The sequence below is a fragment of the Petaurus breviceps genome, unplaced genomic scaffold, assembly GCF_028583685.1.
Source record: "Petaurus breviceps papuanus isolate PSGF00001 unplaced genomic scaffold, PetGlider_PUasm1.0 99, whole genome shotgun sequence".
Taxonomy (NCBI): Eukaryota; Metazoa; Chordata; class Mammalia; order Diprotodontia; family Petauridae; genus Petaurus; species Petaurus breviceps.
Window position 1 is genome coordinate 26,587,447 of NW_027187465.1, and position 25,104 is coordinate 26,612,550.

General features: G+C 56.0%; 1 protein-coding gene across 7 annotated transcripts in view; it reads right to left on the reverse strand.

Moving 5' to 3' along the window:
* NCOR2 (nuclear receptor corepressor 2) overlaps positions 1–25,104 on the reverse strand; it is a 109,455-nt gene that overhangs the window by 2,185 nt on the left and 82,166 nt on the right. For 5 of the 7 annotated variants that reach the window (XM_069081564.1, XM_069081563.1, XM_069081562.1 and 2 more), the window contains 15 exons: positions 24,540–24,817; positions 22,316–22,667; positions 21,835–22,062; positions 19,986–20,234; positions 17,879–18,028; positions 17,178–17,339; positions 16,204–16,405; positions 14,356–14,798; positions 13,275–13,405; positions 12,427–12,620; positions 10,557–10,706; positions 9,481–9,626; positions 7,810–7,863; positions 4,365–4,592; positions 1,417–1,596 (listed from right to left, as the gene is read on the reverse strand). In XM_069081564.1, coding sequence (XP_068937665.1) covers positions 1,417–1,596; positions 4,365–4,592; positions 7,810–7,863; positions 9,481–9,626; positions 10,557–10,706; positions 12,427–12,620; positions 13,275–13,405; positions 14,356–14,798; positions 16,204–16,405; positions 17,178–17,339; positions 17,879–18,028; positions 19,986–20,234; positions 21,835–22,062; positions 22,316–22,667; positions 24,540–24,817 — 3,147 coding nt within the window. The remainder of the gene's footprint in view (positions 1–1,416; positions 1,597–4,364; positions 4,593–7,809; positions 7,864–9,480; positions 9,627–10,556; positions 10,707–12,426; positions 12,621–13,274; positions 13,406–14,355; positions 14,799–16,203; positions 16,406–17,177; positions 17,340–17,878; positions 18,029–19,985; positions 20,235–21,834; positions 22,063–22,315; positions 22,668–24,539; positions 24,818–25,104) is intronic. The other 2 variants (XM_069081565.1, XM_069081567.1) reach the window with 2 other exon arrangements.

Here is a 25,104-nt window from a genome sequence, read left to right on the forward strand (position 1 = left end):
AGCACTGCAGGCTTAGAAGGGGCCTCAGAGGGACGTCTGGGTCTCTCGGACTGGAGCAAGACCCCAGGGGATTCCAGAAATGGACAATGACCTCGGAGGGCCCCGTTCAATCTGACCAGTCAGTTAATCATTAAGGGCCTTGGATCTTGTCTTTCCAGTGGGCGCCTCCGAGGAGGGCAAGGACCAAGTCTCCGCTGAGCCAGTGGGGCATAACAGAAAGAGGGTGGGCCTCAGGCAGCAACAGAGACTTGGAGCAGGGGATAGAGCACCAGCCCTGGATTCAAGAGGACCTGAGTTCAAATCCAGTCTCAGACACTTACTGGATGTGTGACTGTGGGCAAATCACTTAACCTCAACTGCCTCAAAAAAAAAAAACAAAAACAAAAACAAAAACCCTAACAACAACAACAAAAGCCCAAACCAAGCCCCAGTTATGAAGCTCTGGGCAATGTGGGTGTACTGGGCTGAGAGTTAGGAAAACCTAGCTTCAGATCATGCTACAGAAACCTACTGTCTGTGTGGCTGTAAGTCTCCTGGCCTTGGCTAACTCATCTGTAAAATGAGGGCTTGACCCTACATCTATGATCCCGTGATTGCCCTTATCTGTGCCCCGGTTTCCTGTACAGTTCCATTTGGTCTGTGAGGAAGGCACCTGACGAGTCTCCAAGGGGCATAGAAATGGGGGTTACTGTGATCTGCCTGCTCTTGGACTCCCCCCAGGCCAGCACGGGCTGGGCACACAGTGGGTACACAGGAACTCCTGCTCCTGGGGCGAAGTCGAGCTGGGAAGGCCCTTGGAGAATACGGGATTGAACTCACTTTATGAATAAGGAAACTGAGGCAGAAGGTGATTAAGAAGCTTTTTGTTTGGGCCTTAAGGCTGCTTCTGAATTTCTCAGGATCCTCCAAATGCATTATTAAGATTATTAATGATGTTATTAATAACGCTCACAATACAGACCTAGGTATTACACTGGAAGGCTTACAAAGCACTTTCCTCATAACAACTCTGCATTACCGTCCCCTTATTTCTGGGTAGGAAACTCCCTCCCACAAGGCAGCTCAGCCAGTGCCTGCCCTACCACTTAGAGGAGGGGGAGGGACCAGATCTGTAGTGTCAGAGGGTGGGATTTGAACACAGGCCTCTCCTGACCTTGAATGTCTTCTCCCTCCCCACCACTCCCTCTCTGTGATGCCTGGGCCCAGGGCTGAGAGCTCTCCTACAGCACCACTGGTCCTAGAATGATGATGTTAGAAGGGGCAAAGCATTTCCTGGTGCGGGGGCCCCTTCCCAGCCAGAGCTGCCCATCAGGCCTGTACTTCTTTTCTCCCTACAGCTGGTGGGACTTATCAGAGACTTGGCAAGCCGCTATCATCTCAACCTGCCTCCCACCCCCAGCTAGGCTGCCCCCTTACCTGCAGAAGAGGGTCGGTCTTCCCACACCCGGTTGGTGAGTGGGGTCCTGCGGTTACAATCCCCTTCAGAGTGGACAGAGGAGACAGATGCTGGCCGCTCCCCCGAGGACAGTCCCGGAGCTGGGGACTTGGCCTTGCTTCTGTTGGGCCGGCTAGAAACCTTTGGTTTCCCTCCACCTCCTGCAGGGAGACATGCGTGTCTGTGTTTCTAGGATGCACAGACCAACTATGGATTGGGGAGCTACCCTATGGGACCCCGCCTCAGCCCCCACCTTCCAGTGCTGGCCCTCCCATCCATTTTGAAGGGATCCGGGCTGCCCCTGGAGAAGCCAGAGTCCCTTGGGTAGTAGAGAAGGCTCTGCTCCCTGGAGAGGGTTGGCCACTGGGGTGACATGGGGAGGCCAGAGGAGGGGAACACTGCTGGGAAATGGGGCTGCTTTTCTGTTTGGCCTCTGGCTCCATTAAGTGAATCTTAGCGGCTGACTGGATCCCTGATGCTACCCCAAGGTCCTTGACTTGGATGTTCTCTCAAACCCCCAGAGCTAAACAACCCCAAAGTTTGCCTGTGGCGTGACTGGGGCCAGATGGACAAAGAGGGGACCCCGAGTGATTGTTAGAACTCTGAAAAGTTCCTTCCCTTTCTCTAGATGAGTGGTCAATACCCATAATGAACACCCATGGCCCTGGGCTGAACTCCCAGCTTTTCTTTTGCAAGTCTGGGACACTGAGGGGCTGGGGAGAGAGCAATGGGCTGAGAGTGGGCCAGACCTGGAGGGTTCAAAGCCCATTTCAGACACTCCCTAGCTGTGGGACCCTGATGGGAGTGGGTGTGCGTATGTGTACATGTAATCTGACTTTCCTTATCCACAGAATAGGAGTCACAACATTTGCCTCACAGGGCTGTTCTCAAGGAGGTTCAAATAAAATACTCTGTATAGTGCTCTGAAAACCTCAGCAGGGGTTCTAAGCCTGGGAGGGCACTGGGGGAGGGAAGCAGAAATGTGAGCTCAAGGAAGCAGGGTCCAAATGTCATGCAAGGAGGCCACCAGAGGACGGCTGTCAAGACCTGGGCCCGGGACAGGATTTGGGGGAGAAGTCAGGGTACTGCTGCTTGGCTGATGGGAGCTGGAGGCCAGAAGCAGCATTAGCACTCTGGGCCCCTGGCTCTGATTCAGTGTCTCCACTGCCCAGTGCCACCTGGGGTGCTGTGAGGGCCAGAGGAGACAAAAGCCTCAACGCCCTTAACGTGAGCAGTGGTTGTTACTGGGACTGTCATCCCCACATGGCTGTCCTGGGTCTTCCCTTCTCTTCAGGCGGACTCTGCCTCTGGCAGCAGTGGGGGCCCAGAGCTCAGGGAGGGCAGAGGGTGCCCTGCTAAAGATGGTGCTTGGGGACAGGGGCAAGGGGTGCTACATGGTCTGGGCCTAGAGATGAATTTGGCTCCTGTGAATGGAGAGGGTTGCCAACAGCCTCTCCAATGAGAGCCCTGACCCCGCTACACCCTGGCTGGGCCATCCTGGGCAAGTCGCTTGCTGCTGGGTCTCTCCCTTGCCTGCCCTGTGAACATCGGACACGCCAACGGAAAAGACTAGACAGACGGGAGCAATCTGGCCTCTGCTACTCCAGGACAGGTTTTGACTGGGCCAGGGGGCTGATGGCGGGACATGACACCATCTGGTAATGTCACTGAGGGACAACAGCTTCGAGCCCACCGTCTTCCATGGCCAACCGGGACCCAGGGCAGACACAGAGGCAGCGCGAAAGCTGACCCATCTGTGGTGGGTCTGGGCAAGGCAGAGGAGGAGATCTGAAGGAGAGCGCAGGACGTTCAGATGGGCCCCAAAAGGCCATCCCTGAGCCTTGAGCCCAAGAGGCAAGTCCTTGATAAATCATAAATCTGCAGCTCCAAGGGACCCTAGAGGCCAAACTGAGGTCCAAGGAGTCTGAAGAGACTTGCCCCAAACTGCAGAGAGTAAATATCAGAGATGAGATCTGAACTCGGATCCTCATCAATATCTGTGGGTCCATGATAAACGGGGCTGAGCCCTGGACTATCGGTTCCCTGCCCGCAGCAGGGCCTCCACCTTATCCAGGCTTCCTGAGGGCCCGGCACTGGGCTCAGCACTGGGCAGCATCTTAGCTCTAGAAGGCTCCTCAGAGACCATTAAGTCTAATCCTCTCATTTGGCAGAAAAGGAGACTGAGGCCCCAGACAGGATCTGAACCCACATCTCCTGCCCCCCAATTCCAGGCTTCTTTCTCTGTATGGCATGTAAGTGCTGGACGGGGCCTCAGGGGCCATGTAGTCCAACAAGCCCTTCCTAAGTATCATCATGCCAAAGACAGAGCTGGAAGGATCCCAGGGCACCGTGTCTGAGACCCAGAGACTGAGGTGGCTTGCCAAAGCCATGCAGTCAGCTAGCAAGTGTTGGGGGGGTGTGAATTCAGGACTCCCTGCCTCCAAGCTGGATGTCTCACCACTAGGCAACACTACTTCTCCTTCTGCCCCTCAGGGGAAGGCATCTAATTATGACCCCTGCTTTAAGAGTCTAAGCCAAGGGGGTTCTGGGGTAAGCAGACCTGGCATTCCTAGCCAGTGACCTGCACCTTGGGTGGGAGGATGGGGAAGAGGGCTGGGGAGGGGGACGGGAACAGCGTTGTAAGTGTTTTAGAGGAAAGCAGCAGCATCTTCCGCCCTCCTTGGAATGGGGGCAGGTGGGCAGGACCCCAGGACGACGGGAAAATCAGTACCAGCATCAGATTAGCAGATTCCAAAAACAAACATAAAAATATTTTAAATTAAAAACAAAAAACAAAACCACACACACAGTAAAAGCTCAAAGCTCAAAGGGGAAGAAATCAAAACACGCAGGAATTAATCACAAGGAAATGAAGGGATGGCCGGACGGACAAACGGACAGACGGCGGAAGGTGGAGAGGCCTGCAGACCTGGCGAGATGAGCGGGTGGTCATTCCGTCCGTCAGCAGCAGTTATGGGCATAGCAGCGGGCAGGCTCGCACTGGCATTCAGAGGGTTAAAAGCATTGGCACTGAGAGGTGACCGGTCTTCCCACTGATCATCATATTTACCCATTAGGGCCCGCCTAATTATTGCTTCCAACCCCATGTTGGTGTTCGCGTGCTCCTGAACCGACTGGCTTCTACAAGTCATAAGGCCTGGGAGAGAGAGGAAAGAAAAGAGGGGAGGGGAGAGAGAGACCGGAGTGGGGAGGACAAGAGGGAGACCAAGGAGGAGAGAAGAGGAGACAGGGAGAGTGAGGAAAGGAGAGGAGGGGGGAGAAGAGGAGGAGACAGGAGAGAAGAGGAGGGGGGAGGAGAGGGGAAGACAGGAGAGGAGAGGGGAGGAGACGGGGAGACAGAGGGGAGGAGAGAGAAGAGGAGAGGGGAGGGAGAGAGGAGAAGAAACAAACAGTCAGCACATTCTTCCAAAGCAACAACTTTTCCTCTGCAGTCCCCACACCCAGCTCCACTCCCCGTCGGCCCCCTGGCTACCACGGGGGTCCAGCTTTGCGGGGCACAGGTCAGGGCACCTGCTTCCTCAGTTGGATTTCTGAGGGGAGGTAGGGACAGGCAGAGGGGAGTTGTGTCTACTCTGGCAGGCTGCGGAGGTGCTGGCTTTTCCATGCTCATTTCCAAAAAGGAATGAATGAAACAAGGGAGGGAAAGGGCCTGTGGGAACTGAGGCAGCCAGAGTAACTGGGGAGGCTGCTTCAAAGGTTCCCATAGCACTCTGTGCCTCTCCTTTCTGGGTCTTAATTTCCTTCTCTGAAAATTAAAGGCTCGTCTAGACTGGATAATCTCCAAGGCTCCTTCCAGCTCTGTGCCCCAGACCCAGCAGGGGTGGCCCCAGACACCTGGGGGGGGGGGCAGGAAATACTTCCTACAATCTGGGGTACAGCCTTCCTTCTGCTGGAGACCCAAAGGCACCCAGCTCAAGCCTCACCCCTTGTCCCAAAGACTCCCTTCCAGAGCCTCGCTGGGGCAGCCTTGTGACATTTAGGTCACAATTACACTGTCCCATGTTCTCTAATGACATTCTTTTCACAGGTGTGTCCTGTCTCTCTAATTAGAGGGAGAGGGCCAGGGTAGGGCCCTTATCTTCTCCACCCATCCCTTTCTTCTTGTGTATTTGTCCTTCATTTGCAAAGAGGACCGTGACCAGGGAGATGGTGACTATGCAAGGTCACCAGCCTCACTTTCCCTTCCAGAGCCATCTGGGTTCAGTAGTCAGATATTCATCAGGATGACTGGAGATGGCCCAGGATGCAATGGGAGACCCAGGCCCTTTCAGGCTAAGGCCTTTTCAGGTTCCCACTTCGACTGAGGCAACACCCATTCAGGGAACAGGCCTCTTTAAGAGGTGAAGATGTGAACTGTAAGTCATGTCATCATTCCCTGACATCACCCTCCTCTTCCAGAATGAAAGACAAACACAATCTTAGCTCCTTTAATTCAACTATGAAGGGCCTACTATGGGCCAGGTGCTGAGCTAGCTGCCAGTACACAAACACAAGGAGGAAGGGGTTCTGCTCTCAGGGAGCACACATCCTCTGGCTGGACCAGGGCTGGAGGGGGCGGTCTTTCCAAGGCCCAGGAAGGCCACAGAGGCGCTCCTCCCGGTAAGAAGCCCCGAAGGACAAGGGGCTCCTTCCCAACCCACAAGGACAGGAAATTCAGGCCTAGGCTGCCTCCCATTCCCCACCCCAGCTCTCTCTGCTCTCCTTCCATCACCTACTGAGCCGTCAGCAGCCCACCCGCAGCTCTCGCCCTCCCTTAGCCCAGGCTCAAAGCCAAAATGAGAGATAGGATGCAGAGACTGAGTGACGTTACTGTGGGTTACAGATAGCCATGCAGTTATATGCAGCATTCGCTCTGGAGGGGAGAAGGGGCAGGGGAGGCAGGGAAGGAAGGGGAGGACATGGGAGCAGATCTGGGGACAGCTGCAACCACATGTCTCCTGACCTGGGAGGTGGGAGGAGGGCGGGGGGGGGGGGGGCAGGAGGGAATGGTACAAAAACGGGCACGCAACAGCAGCTGGGAGACCCTGGGGGCCCCTCGCGGCTCGCTGCAGAGGGGACCCAGGTTTGGCTGAACCACTCAGAAGCCATAACACGTGGGCCTTTCCTTGCTCCGGTCCACCCCAGGTGGCCCTAGGGTGGGAGCTGCAGAGGCCCCAGGCTTGCTCCCCTTCCCCCTCCAAATAGTTCCCTTAGCTGGAGGGTCTAGAGTGATCTGGGGCATATTCAGCGAGCCCTCCAGCCACAGAACCAAGCTCCAACTCTTCAGAGTGCCATTCACACATCCAGATTGTGCCACCATCTTGTTCAAGACCAAGTTGTCAATCTCTCCCAATACCCATCTTGCAACTCTGGCTAGCTGACGGTGCCCTCTTTGGCACTGCCCTCTTGGCAGTTCCATTACTGTACCTTTAGGGGGACCCATCCCCCACTTTCCAGATGTTATGTGACTTCAAAGCAAGGCTCACAAGCCTTCTCAAGGCACTCTCTCCAGCTCAGGTCTGCAGTCCCTCTCCCCTTCACCTCCCCACCCCTAGCACCCACCAACATCAGAGCACTCAATCAGAGAATCTCGGCGTTGAAAGGGCACCCAGAAGCCAGGCAGTCCAACTAACACCATTGCCCTTGCTTCTATTTTCAATGGAAAACAAGTCCTACCCCTCTTCCATGCGCTAGTCCTTGGAATGTCTGAAGATGGCTCACATTCCCCCACCCAAGTCTTCCCTTCTGGGTTAAACATTCCTGGTGCCTCCAACCAGCCCTCCGCCATCTTGGTCCCCTACAGCCTTCCTAAGCCCAAGCAACCAGAAATGAACTCGATGGTCTCCAAGTTCAGGGCTCTCCCCACCTGCCTCCTCTCTCTGGTACAACACAGGCTCTCCAAGGGTGTTTCTGTATCTTAGTTCCCCCAGCACCTGGCACAGCACATCGTACACAGCTTGTGCTTAATATGTGTTTGTTTGGCTGGACTGAATTTGGTTCTTTGCAAAGAAGCAGATCTGTTTAAATCGTCCCCAAGTGCGGTCGGATGCCTCTGGAGGTGGCGAGTACCCCCTCTCTGGAGGACTTCACACACAGACTGAGCCAGCTCTTGCTGGGTACGGGGAGTATGCTGGTGTGACCAGATAGCCATGGAGGCCCCTTCCACCTCTCAGGTTCTGTGTAAAATTGTGCTCACGGCACATGGCGGCGACCCCAAGCCCCTTGCCCTGTCTCCACAATTCCATCCAGACACACATTATCTGACTTGCCCAACTGCAGGAAGAGGTGAGGGAGGGGGAGACTCATTGGCATAGCAATAAATCACGGTCGGGGGGGGGGGGAGTCGACGCTGGAGACTGAGCCGGGCAAGTTACCTGCTCCGGTGATGGCGGGCATGTTGAAGATCTCCGTTCCAGGCTGGCCAATATCTAGAGGAAAGAGATCATGAGACAGATGAGAGATATGTTGTGACCCTTGGAAGGGTAACCCTGAGGGCTAATGACCAGGACAGTGGTGCTGATCATCACAGGCTTGGTGAGCCTGGAGTCCCAATGGCTGTCCCTTTGCAGGGGTCAGGCCAGACCGACCCTCCAGGGACAGGAGCAGGAAGTCCCAGCCAACCCTGCTCAGGGCTCAGCACAGAGATGCGCTTTTGGGATTTTAGCGGCTGGACTTCTGTTTCAGAGAGGATTTCCTCACTTCCCCCAAAGCCACCCCTAAGGCTAGCAAGGTTGTTCCCAGCTGGCTTAATGCCTGGTTCTTTTATTTTCCCTTTCAAATGCACTGTGCTGGGCCTTGGACCACAAAAGGGATGCACTGACATGGCAAGCAGACTAGTAAAACCTATGGGCCCCTTTTAAGAAGGGTGGCTTAAAAAAAATCATAATCGAAAATCATAAAACTACATTTTAGTTTTGAGATTCATGAAAATAAAAGATGAATTTTTTTTCCCGTCCAAGTTCATGGGCCCTTCTTTGGGCCTGTTCCCTCATCTATAAGATGGGCGGGGAGATTTAACCTAGATGGGCCTGTTGTGTACAAAGCCAATCTTTAAACTTTCAGAAATGCTGACCGGCTTGGAACGTGGCAAAGCTTCTGCTCTGACAGCACCCATCTAGCAGACCTGCACGAGCACGTCCCTATATGTTTTCTTAGGTGAGACAAGAGGACAGAGGGCCCACAGGACCTTGGCTAACGTCCCTCAGTGGGGAATCCTCCTTCTCCTCACCAATGGTTTTTACACTTTTCAAATCCCTTCCACATTTCTCTGATTCCCCTAAGAAACCTCTGATTGAGGTCAGGTGGGGATTATGATCCCCATTCTTCAGAGGAGAAAAGGGAAGCCCGAAGGGGAGGAATGACTGTCCCTGCATATCATTCATGCAGGGAAATCAGTGCGGGAGGCAGGGTTTGAACCAGGGTCCTTTGACTCCCTAGTGCAATGTTTTGTCTCCTGGGACATGGCTCATCTCAGTTGAGCTGTGGTGGGGGTAGAGATGAACCCCCAGAATCCCTGAGAGCTGCAAATGAGACCAAGTAAAATGGCACTTGGGGTGAACTGAATCCATCTGAGAGGGACACTGTGGTGTGGTGGCCAAAGAGACAGACTTGGGGCAGAGAACTGGGATGTGAATCTGCCACTTAGCAGCTGTGACCTTGAGCAAGCTGATTCATTTGTCTGGGCCTCAATGACCTCCTCTGCAAAATAGCTGGGTTTGATAGATCCCTTCTAGCTCTCTATCTATATGCCTATGATTTCTGGGGTTGGAGGAGAGGAGAAAGGGGAAAACCAGAGAGCCACAGCCCGTGCCCAAACCACCTGCTCTCAGGATGCCAATGATCCAGGCAGGAGTGGTGGGAAAGGGAGTACTCCCACCAAGAGACACGAAACAGAAGAGCAGAAGGCCCAGTCCAAGCTAGCTGCGTGAGCCTTCCTCCTCCTGGGCCTCAGTCTGCCCATCTGCAGAACGGGGCACATGCTGGGGACTCAGTGAGATGGGGGCCCCTCCCCCAGGCAGGATAGCGGGGGCACAGGGCGGACTCACTGTATTCGGGCTCATTGCGGCTGTTGGTGCCCAGCTTCTTGTTGATCTCCTGCTTCTTGGACTTCACCATGGCGGAGTTGCTCTCGGTCAGTTTGCTGAAGAAGGCCGGGGGCTGGCTGTTGTTCCCTGGAGACTTGGAGCCCATCCTGGGGGAGGGAACAGGCAGGGTATGTCACCAGGGAGCCTTGGGGGGGCGGCTCTCCTCTCTGGGAAGACCGGCAGAGCCCCACAGAGAGGCCCACTATCATGAGTGTTGTTGACTGTGCTCTTCTGGGCACCCCGACCAAACTCCCATCACCTCCATACTTCCAACTCAAGCCCCAACAAGATCCCTCCAAGACTGGGAGTCAGAGGACCTGAATTCGAGTCCTCCCCTTGGCACCTGCTGGTGGTATAACTGCGGGCCTGACTTCCCTTCCTTGCTAAATGAGGGGGTTGGATCAGAGGGCCTCTGAGCCAGGACCTCAGTCATGGCCACTGTCTATCCGAGCCTGGGCACTCCACCAATGCCCAGAGGCCTGACCAAGGGAAGGGAGAGCTCGAGATCGTGGCCAGGTTGGTGGCGGCCCCAGGGCTGCAATGCTGGTGTTCTGGGTCCCCAGTCTAGTACTCTTCTCTCCATTCTGGAACCTCAGGGAAGGATGTTGGGACCTCATATTGGTAGAGGAGGCCAAGCCCCCAAAGAGAGACTGAGTCTCTTCCATGACCCCCTCCTCCCCCTTGCTGGTCATCCTGCCCCTGCTGCTTGAACACTTCCACAGGGACAGGCAACTCACTACCTTTCCAAGCCATTCCATTGTGCTATGGCATTGCTGGAATTGGTGGGATTCCTTCTAATATTAAGCTGGACCCTCTTTCCCATGGCTTCATGGGATCACAGATGCAGGGCTGGAAGGACATACAGAGTATGTCCAACCGCCACACTATCCAGCTGCTGAAACTCAGGCCCAGGGTGGGGAAGGCAGACAAGTGGCCAAGGTAGGATTTGAACTCAGGTCCTGACTCCAAGGCCAGTCGTCCCACGAGACCACGGGAGAGGGGGGTGCCTGGAGACCCCTTCCCTGAGGCTGCTGTACCTGGGCTCTGCCTGCTCTCCCTCTCGGTACAACACTGGGTAAGGGGCACTTCGGCCGTGGTCAGACTCCCCCAGGCCCTCTGGTGGGGACACTGGCTCGATACAGTCTTCTGAGCTGCCCAGGGCAGAGGCTTTGCCCTGCTCCGGAGACCTGGGAGAGAGAGGCACAGAGACGGAGAGAGAGACAGAGAAGGGAACACAGAGACAGAGAGATAGAGAGACAGCAAAAGACAGACATAGTGAGAGACAGAAAGAGAAAAAGAGAGGAGAGACAGAGACACAGAGACACAGAGAAAGAAGAGACAGAGACAAAGAGGAGAGACAGACCATCAGAGAGACAGAGAGACAGAGGCAGTGTCTGTGGTCAGTGTGAGGAAACACGGGTGCACTCTGCCACTGCTCAGCCACCCCCATTGGTCCCTGCTGCTCCCAGGATCAGCTGCAAACTCCCCGCTTTGGCATTTCAAGTGCAGCCCACAGCGGCTGCTGCTGCACTGCCCAGCCTGAAGGCCTCTCACTCTCCTCACGACATCCCAGCCCAATGGGCCTCCCATCTCTGGACTCCTTGTCTTTCCCCAGGCTGTGCCCTCTGCCAGGAATGCCCTCCCTCCGAGAATCCTTGGCCTCCAGGCTTCAGCACAAGATCCGCCCTTTCCTGATTTCCCACCCCAGTCAGCAAGCATTTATTATGCACTTACTGCTCCATGAGTGCCATGTTTATACAGATATAAGGAAAGGCAGAAAACAGTCAGATACACACACTCACACACACTGACACTCACACAGACACACACAGATACCAACACATACTCACTCACACAGACATGCTCACTCACACAGATATTCACACTCACACATACATACAGACACATACAGACACACTGAAACACTCACAGACACCGACACACTCACAGACACACACAGACACCAACACACACACACTCATGCAGACACACTCACTGACACACTCACAGATACCAACACAGACACACACACGGACACATTCACACTCACAGACATACACACTCACACACCGACACATACTCACATAGACACACACACCGACACTCACACAGACACCAACACACACTGACACACACTCATACTCAAATAGACACAGACACACACACACGACTGGAGCCTGCTGAGCTCCCCCTGGGCACTGGCAGAGGACCCTCCCTTCCCTGGCTCTGGCGGCCAGGGTGCTGGGCCTGGGACCCGGCCGACCTGACTCTCCAGGCTGGGCTTTCCCTGAACACCATGGCTCATGTGAGATCACACACTCCATGGGTCATGAGCCACAGGAGCTTTGCACTGCCCCCCCCCCCAGCATACCCCGGGATGGCGGGGGGGGGGGGCACAGACATGCACTTCAACACATTTCCAGCAAACCGAGCTACTCCTGGGCCAGGCTCTGTACTGGGCATGACCAAACAGCCCTGCCCGTGGGGGCCAGGCCAGGAGGCCTATTTAGGGGTGTCTGCACATGTTCTGCCCCGTTACAGACTGCTCTGTAACCTCTGGCAAGGTCTGCCACCCCTTCTCCTCAAGTGGGGTCAGACATAGCTGACCTCGTTCATCCAACCAATAATAATTTCCCGGGACTTGGATCCCAGCCCACCCCTGGCTGACACACAGGTTCACAGGCTGACAGTCTAAACCTAGAAGGGGCCCCAGGGGCCACTGAGTCCAACTCCCTCATTTTACAGATGGGGAAACTGAGGCCTAGAGGGGGAAGGGGACATCACAGGGAATAAGCATCAAATGTGGGATTTGAATCCAGCTCCTGAACAGCTCTGCCTTGGGGGCAGAATAGGCAGGACCAAGGACCCTGGCCCGGGGAGGCAGCCACATCCACAGCCCCAGCTCACCTCTTGCCTCCTTCGCTCTGGGGGGAGATGCGGGAGGCGGCACCATGGTCCGGCTGGGGGAGGTAGACCTCGCTGGGCGTCCGGCGTAAGTCCAGCACGGGGCAACTGGCCCCAGGAAAGGAGTAGAGGGGGGCCGGGAGGTGAGAGTTAAGCTGCTGGGGGTGGTGGCGAGTGTAGTCTTGGGTGATCACCTCCTGGGGGGAACAGACACACGTGACCGGGAATGAGGGGACAGGGCTGGGGAGGGGCCCTCACGTGTCTCTGCCAGCCCTTCAGGCTCGTGCCCCCACCCCTCTTCTCCACCTCCCCCATGAGCCCACAGCGTGACACAGGGAGTGCCCCACAGCAGGGCCACTCAGGGCTGGGGATGATCTGGGGATGGAAGGAAAAACAGTAACTAACGTCCAAGAGGCTTTAAGGGCTGCAGAGCCTTCCATGCACTGTCTCCTCTGGCCCTCACTACGAGCCCAAGATGGGCGCTAGCACACCCCCATTTCACAGAAGAGGAAACTGAGTCTGAGAGGACACTCCCAGCACTTGTTTAGAGTCACAAGGCTGCAGACTGTCTGAGGAGGAATTCAAACTCAGGTCTCTCCTGTATCACTATGCCCCCTAATGGAAACTGAGCCCCAGAGACAGGCAATCATGGGATCCTGGATCCAGCACTGGAAAGGGCCTAAGAGGTCTCCTGGGTCAGTGCCCTCAGTCCACAGAGGAGGGGGTGCACCTGCCAAGGCCTGTTCCAAGAGCTGTGGGATGGGCGCTAAGCCCAGAGGGCCACTCCCGGCACCCGCCATCCCACCTCCCAGATCGGCACTAGGTGGGGAGGAAGGGAAGGAAGCCCTTACGCTGATGTGTTGGGCCAGAGTGACCACCCGCTGGTGACCTTTGACCACAGAAGAAGCCATCTGCTGCCCAGGGGACTGTTGGCTCTCTGGGGGCAGCCGGCTGTGGGCGGCCTCAGACATCTTCAAGGAGCCTGTGGGGAGAAGGAAGGAGCATGTGCTATCAGACGGGTCTCTGACCCAGGGGGACTGTGTCTATAACAGGAGGGCAGGTGTGGGTCTGCCCAGTCTCGCAGGCTTTGCCCACTGCCACAGACCCGACATTTGGGTCTCTCCTGGTTAGTTCAGAAATTTCTGTTTTTCTTGTTTCATATTTGGACCTGAGATGGAAACCAGTGTTAATAAACATTTATTAAGTGCCTACTACATACTGCTAAGTAATGGTTTCCAGTGAGGAAATACCCTCTCCCAAAGCAGAGACCTGCTCTGCACTAAGGGTCTAACAGGCAAAGTGACCTGTCCAGGGTCATACCACCAATCTTCCTTAGACCCCATGGCTTCAGCAAGGCAGAGATACACCAAGTCCTTGTTTAGGGGATCAGTAAACTGGTCCCATTCACTGCTCACTCCCTGTACATCAGGTTGATCTGTGCTTGTGCGGGGGATCCTGTCTTCTCAGGCAGTGTGGCATCCTGACCCCTTGGAGTGGGCAGACCCAAAGGACCCCCGCTTTCTCCAGCCCAAACTGCCTGGCTTCCTTAGCACCAGAATATCCCAGCTTCTCCCCCTGCATGGTGCAGTGACCCCAGCACGCTCCCGGGCCTCTGTGGCCAGACCTCTGTCTCAGAAGGGGGTGCTTAGGATGACTCAATCCCGAGGTCCCTAAACAGCCACCTGCGTGCCATTTCCCCCATTAAAATGGGAGCCCCCAAGGGAGGTCTGTGATGCCCCCTCCTCATTAAAATGGGAGCCCCCAAAGGCAGTCTGTGACACCCGCTCCTCTGGGTATGCCCATAGTAGGTGCTTTGCTGATGTTTGCTGATTTGAATGTGAAAGTGGCCAGTGCTCCCCAGGAAGCCACCCCTCTGCTGGCAGGAACCTGGACACGAGCTCCCCAGGCCACTGCAGGGGGTGGAGGTCTTACCTAGGGATCGCATGTCCAGGTCCTGCATGGGGAAGGACTTGCTCTGAGCCTTGTCTCTGTGCTGCTCGCCAGCTGAGGCCGGGTGTGGGGGCTGCGACTCCAGCAGAGGGTGGGCCGCGTGGACCTTCCCCATTCCTCGGCCAGAAGAGACGCCTGAGCCAGAGCCGGAGCCCGGGCCTGGGCCGGAGGACGCCACAGACCTTGGCTCACTGGCTTTGCTGGGGGATGGCGGTGGCTCCAGCCCTGCGCGGCTTGGGGGCTTGGGCATGAAGGGGTTGCTGTCTACGCGGGGACGCTCCGACCGTGGGGCCCGGGAGGCCTCCTTCTGTAGGACGGTGGGGTCGATGATGGTTGGGTAGCCTCCGTCCATGGAGCCCAGGGGGCAGTGCGGGGCAGGTGGGAAGCCTGTGGAGCGTACTGGTGAGGTTGCCGAGGAAGAGGACCTGCAGGGAAAGAGGTGAGCCGTCAGCCCTGCAAGGGCCCCTCAGAACGTCCATAGCCAATGGTGGCACCAGGGGATGCAGCAGCCATGGCTTGGAAGGAATGCAGATCTGTGTCCAAGGGGAACCAGGGTGGAAGAAACAGGGAGGGGGTGTCTGGAAGCCTGGGGCCTCTTTTGCATGGGAAGAAGAGATCACACAGCATTAGGATCTTATTGGAACAATAACCTGAGATAAAATACATGGAAAAAAGCAGCAATAAGAATGGCCAGTGTCCATAAAGTATCACCCCATCTGAGGAAGGGCCGTGCTTGTCCCCATTTTATAGATGATGAAACCAAGGAGAGCAGAGGTTAAGAGACACCAGCAAGGAGGGCTGGGAAGAAACAGAATTTACGTATTTCTTGCCTCCTGAAGGGGCAGGGGAGGGAGACAAACTGGAACGAAAATAATTTTTTTTTTAAAGTACAATTTTCCAGGTACACTAAAGGTATGATTAACTTGAAATATACAGCTCTCCTAAATGTGAAGAGGCAGCCCCAGTAACTTATTCCAATAGACCTTTTCAGAAACAAAAACTGGGTTTACATGGGTTTAATCCAAGGAACCCAAGACACCAAAGCGTGTGTCCTCACAACAGCCTTCCCCAGCAGGACTGAATTCCATGTCGTTTGGTAAATTGTTGGTTTCTGGGGAGCTTTTTTTTTTTTCTCTCCTACATGTTCTTGTATTTAATTATCTTAAGCATTTCTATGGATGTTTACAAAATAGACAGTTTGTCAAAATGAGGGGGAATGGACCCCAAAGAGCTGGCATTGGCATTGTCCTGTTCCATCCCACCAATAACAAGGAATCAAGCCCCTGGCAGGGGCCTAGTGAGTCCATTTCATGGCTGTCACCTCTTGAGGAAAACCTGCACCAAGCTACAGCTCCCCAACTCCGGGCTGAGAGCCCACGTCCTTCTGTGTTGCTGAATGGCAGACACAGATTCCCATCTCCAAGCCTTTGCACAGGCTGGGCCCCATGCCAGGGATGCCCTCCCTCTCACTTTCTGCCTCTTAGAATCTCTAGCTTCAAGACTGTTTCCTCAGGGTCCACAGCCTGATTTCCACAGGCTTACAACAACTGAGTTCAGCTAAGTGCTTAGAGAGATGTCTGCTGAAAAGAATAGATGAATGAATGAATGATGTCAGGAAGGGGGAGGCAGCTCCTCCCTCTCCCCACCCCTAGCCCCAGCAATCTTTATTGCAGGATTCCAGCTCAAGAGCTGAAGGGGACCTGAAGAGGCCATCCAGGCCAACCCCTCATTTTACTGCTAGGGAAACTGAGGCCAGGTGAGGCCCCCCCTCCCCCCAGCCACACAGGGAGCGGGACGGCTGCTCCTGTCCCACGCCCTCCCAGCCTGTACCGTAGGACAGAAGGGGTGAGGCTCTCCACCGAGGAGATGATGCCTTTCATGCCCGTGTTGTGGAGCACGCTGGGTCTCTGCTGGATGGTCTCTTGGGTCCGGGGGGAGATGGGTGAATGCTGGTGGCTGTGAGAATGGGAGGCTGGCCGACTGCCGCTGCCACCCCCGCCGCTGCTGCCCCCTCCGCTGCTTTGCTCCGTACCTGAGGATGAGCCCGCAGGGTCAGAAGGTGGGGGAGGTGTGAAGCAGGGACAGGGTGTGAGGGTGCGGCAGGTGGTGAGAAGGGGACCTGCCAGGGGCAGATGGTCTAGGAAGTCTCCAGGGTCAGTATTTCATGTGGGGAGGAGGCTCTACCCCTGGTTCAAACAGCTTCCCCAGCAATCACTTTCACCGTATTCTCAGAACACCACCATGAGTGAAGCAGACTTTGGAAGCTTCTCCCCATTTTACACACGGGGAGATCAAGGCTCAAAGGAGGTCACACACACACACACACACACACACACACACACACACACACACACACAATCAAGTGCTTTACATTTTATGGATGAGTGAACAGAGGCTGAGAAAGGCCATGTCCCAGGGAGGGGATGTGAACACAGGCCTTACTGACCCCAAGTCCAGTGTCCTCTAGGTGGCCACAGGTGTTAGCAACAGGGCTGGCCAGGACCCTGACCCCAAGATCTGAATCTCTGGTCTCGTAATTCCTAGCCCAAAGCTCTCCCCACCTTCCCATGCTATAAAACATCTGTAAATGCAGGGACTGCAGCCCCCCAGGACTGAGGTAGGGGGCCAAGCTGTTGAGTGTGGGGGCATGCCCTACATCTCCTCACGGCTAACACCTCTTGGCTGTGAAGTGGACAACAGGGGAAGGAAGGGTTAAGGACCCAGACCCTCCAGCCAGATGATCCTGACTATGGGACCCTCAGACCTCGCTTGCCCTGCCTCTCACGGCCCTCCCCTGCCTTTACCTGGCCTCCAAATGGGTGCATGCTCCACGGTCGTGGTGGTTGTGAGAAGAGATTTCTCCCGGTCCCGCTCTCGATCTCGATCTCGTTCCCGATCTCGTTCCCGGTCCCGCTCCCTCTCGGAGGAAGAGGTCCCCGGTGGTTTAGAAATGTGGGTGGGGCCTCCTGGGATTTAAAAGGGCTTGAATCAGCTGTGCCTTTTGTGCCAATGTCTGAACTCCAGGGCAGGTGCTGGACTGAACACCCAGGCCTTATGGAGTAAGGGATCAGAGACGGGAAGGAAGTCTCCCAAGGACACAGAGCAAAGAGAGAAGGCAGGCCTCCTAGGCATTCGGCCTGGGGCCTTCTGCTCCCTCATACCCCAACCCTGTGGTGGTTACAGCTGGACAGGGTCTAGCTTTCTATCTGTCCCTCCTTCCTCCTCATGGCTTGTCCTGTGTGTCTCTCTCCCTCCTCCCTCCCTCTCTTTCCCCCTTTCTCTTGTCTCCTCTCCCTCTTCTCTCTTCTTTCTCTCTTCCACTTTTCACTGTTCTCTCTCCTTCTCCCTTTCTCTGTTCTCTCTCCCTCCCTCCCCCACTGTCCATTCTGGCTGTTTTCCTGGAAGGATCTACGATGGTCTCTCTCTCTTGCCCCTGGGGGGCAGGAGATGTGCAGGAAGCCATGCCCTCTGCCCCAGGTGAGGCCATCTGGCAGCAAGTCCTTACCTGGGGAGAGTGGGGAGGGGCTGGGTCTGCTGCTGAAGGGCTGGGGGGCACTGGGGATGTATGTGATCCGGTCAATGGAAGTGGCAGAGGTGCCTGGCGTAGGGGGTACCAGCACTGGCAGGTGCGGCACTTGGGACAGGTCGATGATGCCTGTGAGGGGGAAATCACGAAGGCAGGAAGGTCAAGTGGGAGTCACCCAGGAAGGCCTGGACCAAGGCCAGAGAGGGGGCTCCCTGTGGAGGGAAGGGCAAGGGGCAGCTCCTGCCTGAGACGCACTGGCAGATGCACATGGGTGTGATCCTCTGATTGCATGTATGCGCAGACATGCAAACGTGCACATGTTCACAATCACCCAGGACCGCACACCTGCATACCCCCTCGTGGCTGCTCCACCCACAAGTGACCCTCTGGGCCCAGGTCTCCTTTCACTACCCCCCCCCTCGGCCCCTGCACCTCTCCCCTCTCTCTAGGACAGCCCCTTCGTTTTACACAAAGGGAAACTGAGGCCTAGAAAGAGGAAGTGAATCATCTAAGGCCAGAAAGATAAAGGAGCCAGACCTCAAATATAAGCCTCCTCTTTTAACCCGATTCACCAATAGACAAACACTTATCACTCTTTATTCTATGCCCCCAATGTGCCAGGCACCAGACAAGACAGGCCCTCAAAGACCTCCCAGCCTAATGGGGGAGAGATCACACGGAAGTAAGTGTTTTCAAGAGAAGCCCATCCCCTGTGCAACAGGCCTCCTTCCCACCTGCCTCGCGCTTCTCCGCTTGCTTTGGCTATGAAAGCGCACGCGTGCGCATACATTCAAGGACAGGGCCTAGGTCATTTCTGTCTCACATGCAGCCCCCAGCCCCTGCCTGACAGATGGGGTGGGGACGTCAGGCTGCTGGCAACGATGCTGCTTGCACTACAAACGTGGCCCCTCCTCGGGCCAGGCTGGCCGAGCTGGGGGATTCCCAGAGAGCAGGGGCGGGGGCCAACGTCGGACACGGGGGCTCTTACACGTCGTGTCCAAAGATCTAAGAGACAGGGCTGGGATGCAGGATGCAGCGTGCGGCGGAGGAAATGTTCCGCCAGGTCACGGGCCTTTATGCCCACGTGAGAAGGCAAGGGCATGACTTCACCCACATCCATGTGGTGGTCCTGAGGCAGGGCCTCACTCCCTGGTCCTCAAAAGCCCCGAGGGGCTGCAAGACTTCAGCTGGGCCCCTCTCATTACTGGGAGTGACTCGGCCAGGGTCACGCCGGCCATGAGCAGCAGAGGCGGCACTCGAAGCCTGGAAACCCAAAGTTCTTTCCTCTACATCGCACTTCCTCCCTACTGTGATGTCAGCTCCTGCCAAGGTCTGGGTGTGCGGTGTGCAGGCATGTATGTGTGGACACACGTCTGAGCTACGCTCCATCACCAAACGTAAGACAGGGGCCCACAGAAAGCCCGCCTTCCTGACAGCCTCCGGGACAGAGGAGTTTCTGGGGCCCTTCCCAACTGCCCGAAGCCACCTTTCCCTGTACACAAAACAGGCCCTTCCGGCGCTCTACAGGGTGGCCAAACTGGCCTTCCTCCTCTTCCTCATAGCCAAGATCACACTTTCCCACTTCCGGGCCTTTGCACTGGCTGGATCCCACGCCTGGAGGGTGTCCCCTCCTCATTTTTCCCCACTGAATCTCCCTCTTCCATCGAAACACTGCTGGAATGTCACCTTTTCCATGAAGCCTTTCCTTAACTGACAGCACCTCCCTCCAGGACTACCATGGATTTAACAACTTCCTGTCTACTTTCATTTGATAGACAAACACCCACATGTATGTGTGTTAGCACGAGTGTGGGTATGTCCCAGCTGTCGCTTTCCAACAGAACAGAAGGTCCTCAGGGGGCTCGGCATACAGCAGGCACTTAATAAGAGCCGCTGACTGACGGACATATTGTCACCCTGGTGGATCACAAGCTCCTGGAGGCAGGGCCTGTCTCCTTCTGTCGTGGGGTCTATGACACCAAGCCTGCTGCCCCGATACCATAAGCGCTGTGTAAATGCCTGCCGCCCCCTCACACGCATACTCTCTCTGCCTCACCCAGGCCAGCCTGGGGGCTGGGGGTCCTACCCCGGGGTCCGGCTGCATAGTTGAGCGCCAGAGAGGACTCCCTGCGGAGGAGGTCGGCTCGCTGGGCCATGGCAGTCGCCGCGGCGGCATTGTGATGCATCTGCTGGGACGTGATGTAGTCGTTGATGATGGTCTGCCTGTTCTCCATGGCTGTGGCGTCTGGGTAGCCACGGATGAGGTACGGAGGATAGAGGTGTGGGTAGGTGGGGTTTGGGGCCAGGTGCCGGGGCAAGTAGTAAGCGGCGGTGGCTGGAAGGAGAGAGAAGAACAAAGCCAGTGCTAAGTGTCTGGTCTGCTGCTCACACTGGACCCCGGGGGCTGTCACCTCAAAGCTCCAAGGAAGGAGCTGGAGGCGCAGCCCCTCTGCGGCTTCCTTGTCTCCAACACGTGGCTGGGAGACAGGCTCAATATGGCGCACGGCTGGCTGGGCTCCCGAAGGGGAAAACTGCCTGCGTGGGCTGCCAGGAGGCGGGCACCAGATGGAGGGTCTGCTCTGCTCTGCCTGCCAAAGTGTCTGTCCTGTGGGGACATCCAGGGCAGCCCTGGGTCTTTGGGCCCAGCTGGGATGATCTAGGTCAATTCCCACAAGGGCTAAGCTGGGCTGCTCATTCAGCCCCCCACCAGAGGGAACTGGCCCTGGCCACCATCTCTGTGGTCCAGGGGACAGCACTCTGGATTGGGAATCAGGGCATCCAGGCTACATAATGATTGCTCTGGGCCTCAGGGTCTAAGCTGTAAAATGAGGGTGTGAGGTTCCTTCCAGCTCCAAGTCCATGGTCCTTTAAGGCACCCCACCTTCTGGGCCTCAGTTTCCTCATCTGCAAATGGAGGGAGTTGGGCTAGCTGGCCTCAGAAGTTTCTTTTAGCTATAAACCTCTGATCCTAATGTGACACTCCAGGCAGACTTTTAGGACTGGAAAGGGGCTTCCTACACGTTCCCACTGCCTGAGAGGCTCCTAGCTAGTCTGAACCTGTGCCCCCACCCCCTGGGCTGGTGGGTGGGGGGCATGGCTGGTGGGCTAGGCACTTTTGTCACCTCAGGCTGCGACCTGGAGGCTGTCGGCAATGGCTCTGGAGCTACTGGCCTCTGTCACCGTGCCCCAAGGGACCTCAGTTTCCTGATCTGTACAAGAAGGCAATCAGACTGCCTGTGATGCCTTATAGCTCTGGAGGTATGTATCCCCACTGCTTGCTTGGTACACAGTGAGAGATTAATAATTGCTTTGGAATTCCTTCTCCTCTCCCTGGATCGTCCTGCTTCCCTTGTACCCAGCCCAAAGCCAACGGCCTGCTGCTGCCTTTCGATGGGACCACGGGTCAGGGCGCTCCTCAACTTCCTCAGCCATCCCACAGGAGTAACACTAACAGCCACCGCCAAGGTCAAGTGAGTGGAGACTGCAGTGTGGTTTGGAAAGCAGGTGCAGCACCATCGGCTGCACCCCACCAAGAATAATAACAATAATGATGGTGATGATGTCGTTTACTGAAGGCCACCTGTGTGCCGAGCACTATATGAGGTGCCTGAAGGCGTCCCTGGACTCCAGGAGCCTCCAGCCTAGCTGGGGAAGACAAGCACAGGCCCCAGGCTTGGCCTATTCTCAGTGGGACACCTTGGTGTGGGGAAGGGGGCTCAGGCACGCCCCCTGGGCAGGTGACCAGGAAAGCACAGGACTCAGGAGCTACAGGGGACCTCAGGGGACAATCTATCCAGCTCTCATTTTATGGACGAGGGAACTGAGGGTCACAAAAAGGAAGAGACTGGCCCAGATGAGACTGCAGTGTCAGACATGGGATTTGAACCCAGGCCCTCTGGCTGCAAGACCGGGGAGGAATAGGCCAACGGCCTTACCTGCATCCAGGGGGATCCCCCGGGGGATGGAAGTAGGGTCAAAAGCCAGCGGAATGTGGCCCCTGTACAAGTCCACACTGCTCACGCCTCTGAGTAAATGCTCATAGGGAGACATGGGGTGCGGGTGGTGGTCCGGCATTGCGGTATGTGGGGACTTGGAGCTGGCAAGCTCCCGAGGGGTTGCCGTGATCTTCCTCTCTTGGGAGCCTTTGCTGGATGAGAGGCTTCCTGGAGAGTGAGGAGACAGAGGATCAACCCCAGTCCTGGGGACACCTGATTAATCAATCAGCACTTATTAAACACCAACTGTGTGCCAGGTCCTGGGGACAGAACAAAGCAGCCTGGTCCTCTAGGAGCTTCCAGTCTAGCTGGGGAAGACAGGCACTGGCACCTCCAGGATGAGCCACCTCCCCTATCAGACCAAGTCACCCTTCCTCCGCTGCTGCCGCCGCCACCTATCTCCCCAGGCAGACACACTCACCCTCTTGCTGCCGGGGAGTGGACTCCCGCGTAGATACAGGCGACCCCCGGGGCAGATGGGTGCCGAAAGCCGTTGCGTGGTCCTCATAAGCCAGGGGGCTCTGGCGGGGCTTCCCCAGCTCAGGCACGAGCACAGGCGCCCCTCGGGTGATAGAGCCCCCAGAGCTGGTGACAGAGCTGGGCCGGCTCTTGAGGGTCTCTTCGTAGCAGCGGTCCATGGCACGGGGATCCGGAATCACGTCGAGAGGGTGCACAGGGTGGAACGTCCGGCCGGGGCTTCCAATGATGGAGCGGACATCGTGCTTTTTGGAGCCGCTCGAGGAGCTGCCGCTGTCGTATTTCAGAGGAGTGCCCTGGGCAGGAAGGAGAGCAGGGTGGTCAGAGAGCAGCTTTGGACCCGTGTGCCTCTACTCTCAAAAATCCCCTTCTGCACCAGACAGACAGAGGGGTAGAGAGCAGAACAAATACCACCCAGTCTGGAGTCAGAGGACCTGGGCTCAGGCCTGCCTCTTTGCCTTTATCGCCTGGGTGACCCAGGGGCAATCAATCACCAGCATCTATTGAGTGTTTACTGTGTGCCAGGCATTGGAGAGACAAAGAAGAAGAGAAAGAATCCCTACCCTCAAAGAGCTTACATTCTGGGGAATAAGACACACACAGCAAAGGGAGAGCTAGGCCTCAGTTTCCTCATCTGTAAAATGCATGGATTGGAGCCAGCTGGTTAGTGCAGGACACAGAATCCTGGGCCTGGAGTTAGAAAGACCTGAGTTCAAATCTAGGACCAGATACTTACTAGCTGTGTGACACTGGGCAAGTCACTTAACCTGTTTGCCTCAGTTTCCTCAACTGTAAATAAAATTAGGACATTAACAGCTCCTACCTCACTGGGACAAGATTGTCCCTTTTGCTAAAGAAGAATCAAGTGAGAGCCCCCTCAACATTAAAGAGAGGGCCAAACAAGAGAAGTCACTGGCTCAAGCTCGACCTATGCCTGACATCTGGGACCTGACCAGGGCCGAGGCAGCCAGTTCTGTGAACTTCTGAGTCGGGAAGACCTGAGTTTGAATCTTGTTTCAATCACTCACTGGTAGTGTGATCCTGTGCAAATAAATAGCTTTGCCTGTCTCAGCCTCAGTTTCCCCGTTTTTAAAACAGGGATATAAGCAACTACATCAGCAAGTGATTGTGAGGACCAAATGAAGTCAGGTGGCTGAAGTGCTTTACCAACCTCACAAACCCAGTTTTGGTAACAATGCTATTATTAAGTTAGTAACAGCATTAATGGTGGTGACAAAAATAATAATTACGATGCTGAAAGCCCTGGGAGATCAAAGAGTCAGAGGACACCTTGAAGGAGGCCTTGGGGAAGCCGTGGCCTAGCATTGCCCCTCAGCCTTCATGCCAAGGAGGCCCCGTGCAGCCTGCAGAGCCCTCAGCCAGGCAGCCAGCCTGGTCTCCTGGCCAGCTCCAAGTGAACCAGAACCCAAGCCTGCCCCCTTCGAACTCATGCCCCTACTCCTAGCTCTGCCCCCTGTGGCTGGGCAGAACAAGCGGGACTCCTTCTCCATGGGGGCCGGGAGCTTCCCCCCAGGAATGCCCAATACCTGGCTGTCAATCAGTTACCTCCCAAGCACAGACTAAACCGTCCCCCTGAGGGAGCTCCTGTGCTGGTGGAGAGAGCCTAGAGAGGCCCAGCACAGCAGGGAGGGAGCCTGATGGGGCAGGGGCACCCCACTGGGCCTGGGGTGGCCTCGAAGCACTCAGCAGGTGTTTCATAAGCTAGAACTCCTGTCTGCAGAGCCCACAAGTTTCACACACTTAAAGGCATTAGGCCATCTGGCCTCACACCAAGGCTTTGTGGGGAGGCGGCTAGCATTGTGCCCATTTCATGGATGAAACTCCGAATGGTTAACTGACTTATCAGGCATCACACGGATACCGAGCATATAGAGTGGGAAGGGAGCCCAGGACCTCTGACTCCAAGCCCAGGCTGCCTCTTACAGGGGAGCAAATGAGGTCTAAACTTCTGTGTCCGGGGAGGGGACGAGTGATGGAGGCAGCCTCCTCTCTCCATCCCCAACAACAAGCAGACGGTCACCAGCACACCCCTATTTCTCTATCCCTTTAAGGTTTACCAAGCCCCCCCCCCCCCCAGCGATTGCAGTGCGTGGATGCACTGCCCATTTCACAGAGGAAGCCCCCGAGCCTCTGAGCCCTTCTCCTACCTGTGTGATGGAGCCTTCCTTAAGGGGCCGCGGGGGACCGGGGAGGTCGGGCGTGTGGCGGAGCTCCTCCCGAGGGATCTCGTGGATGGAACGGCCCGCCTCCTTCACAGTGGCCACCAGGCCCTCGTGCCCCTTCATCTTCAGCGGGGCCAGTCCCTCCAAGGGCCTCACTTTGTAAGGGTCAGGCAGGTCCCGCGGGGGCGTGCTCTCTCTCTTCAGGTGCTTGGCCTCTCTCCGCAGGTAGTCCTCCTGGGCCTCCACGTAGGACCGAGGTATACCTGCCAGGAGCCAGGCACCGAGCTGACGGGGGCCCTCTCTCCATCACCAACACACCCCAGATGGGCAGGCCCCTCCTCAGGCAGCTCCCTGACTTTGTGGGTCCTTGGCACGCCCTAGGCCTCTCTTAGGGACCCCCCAGATAAAGCAGCTGGAAGGAGCCTTTGAAGCTCCAGCCAGTGAGGTGCAGGACCGAGACAGACAAGTCTGCTCAGTGAGAGAGAGGAGTCCTGCACTTGAACCAGGGGTGTGTGAAGGTATGTGCTTGTGTGTGTGTGTGTGTGTGTGT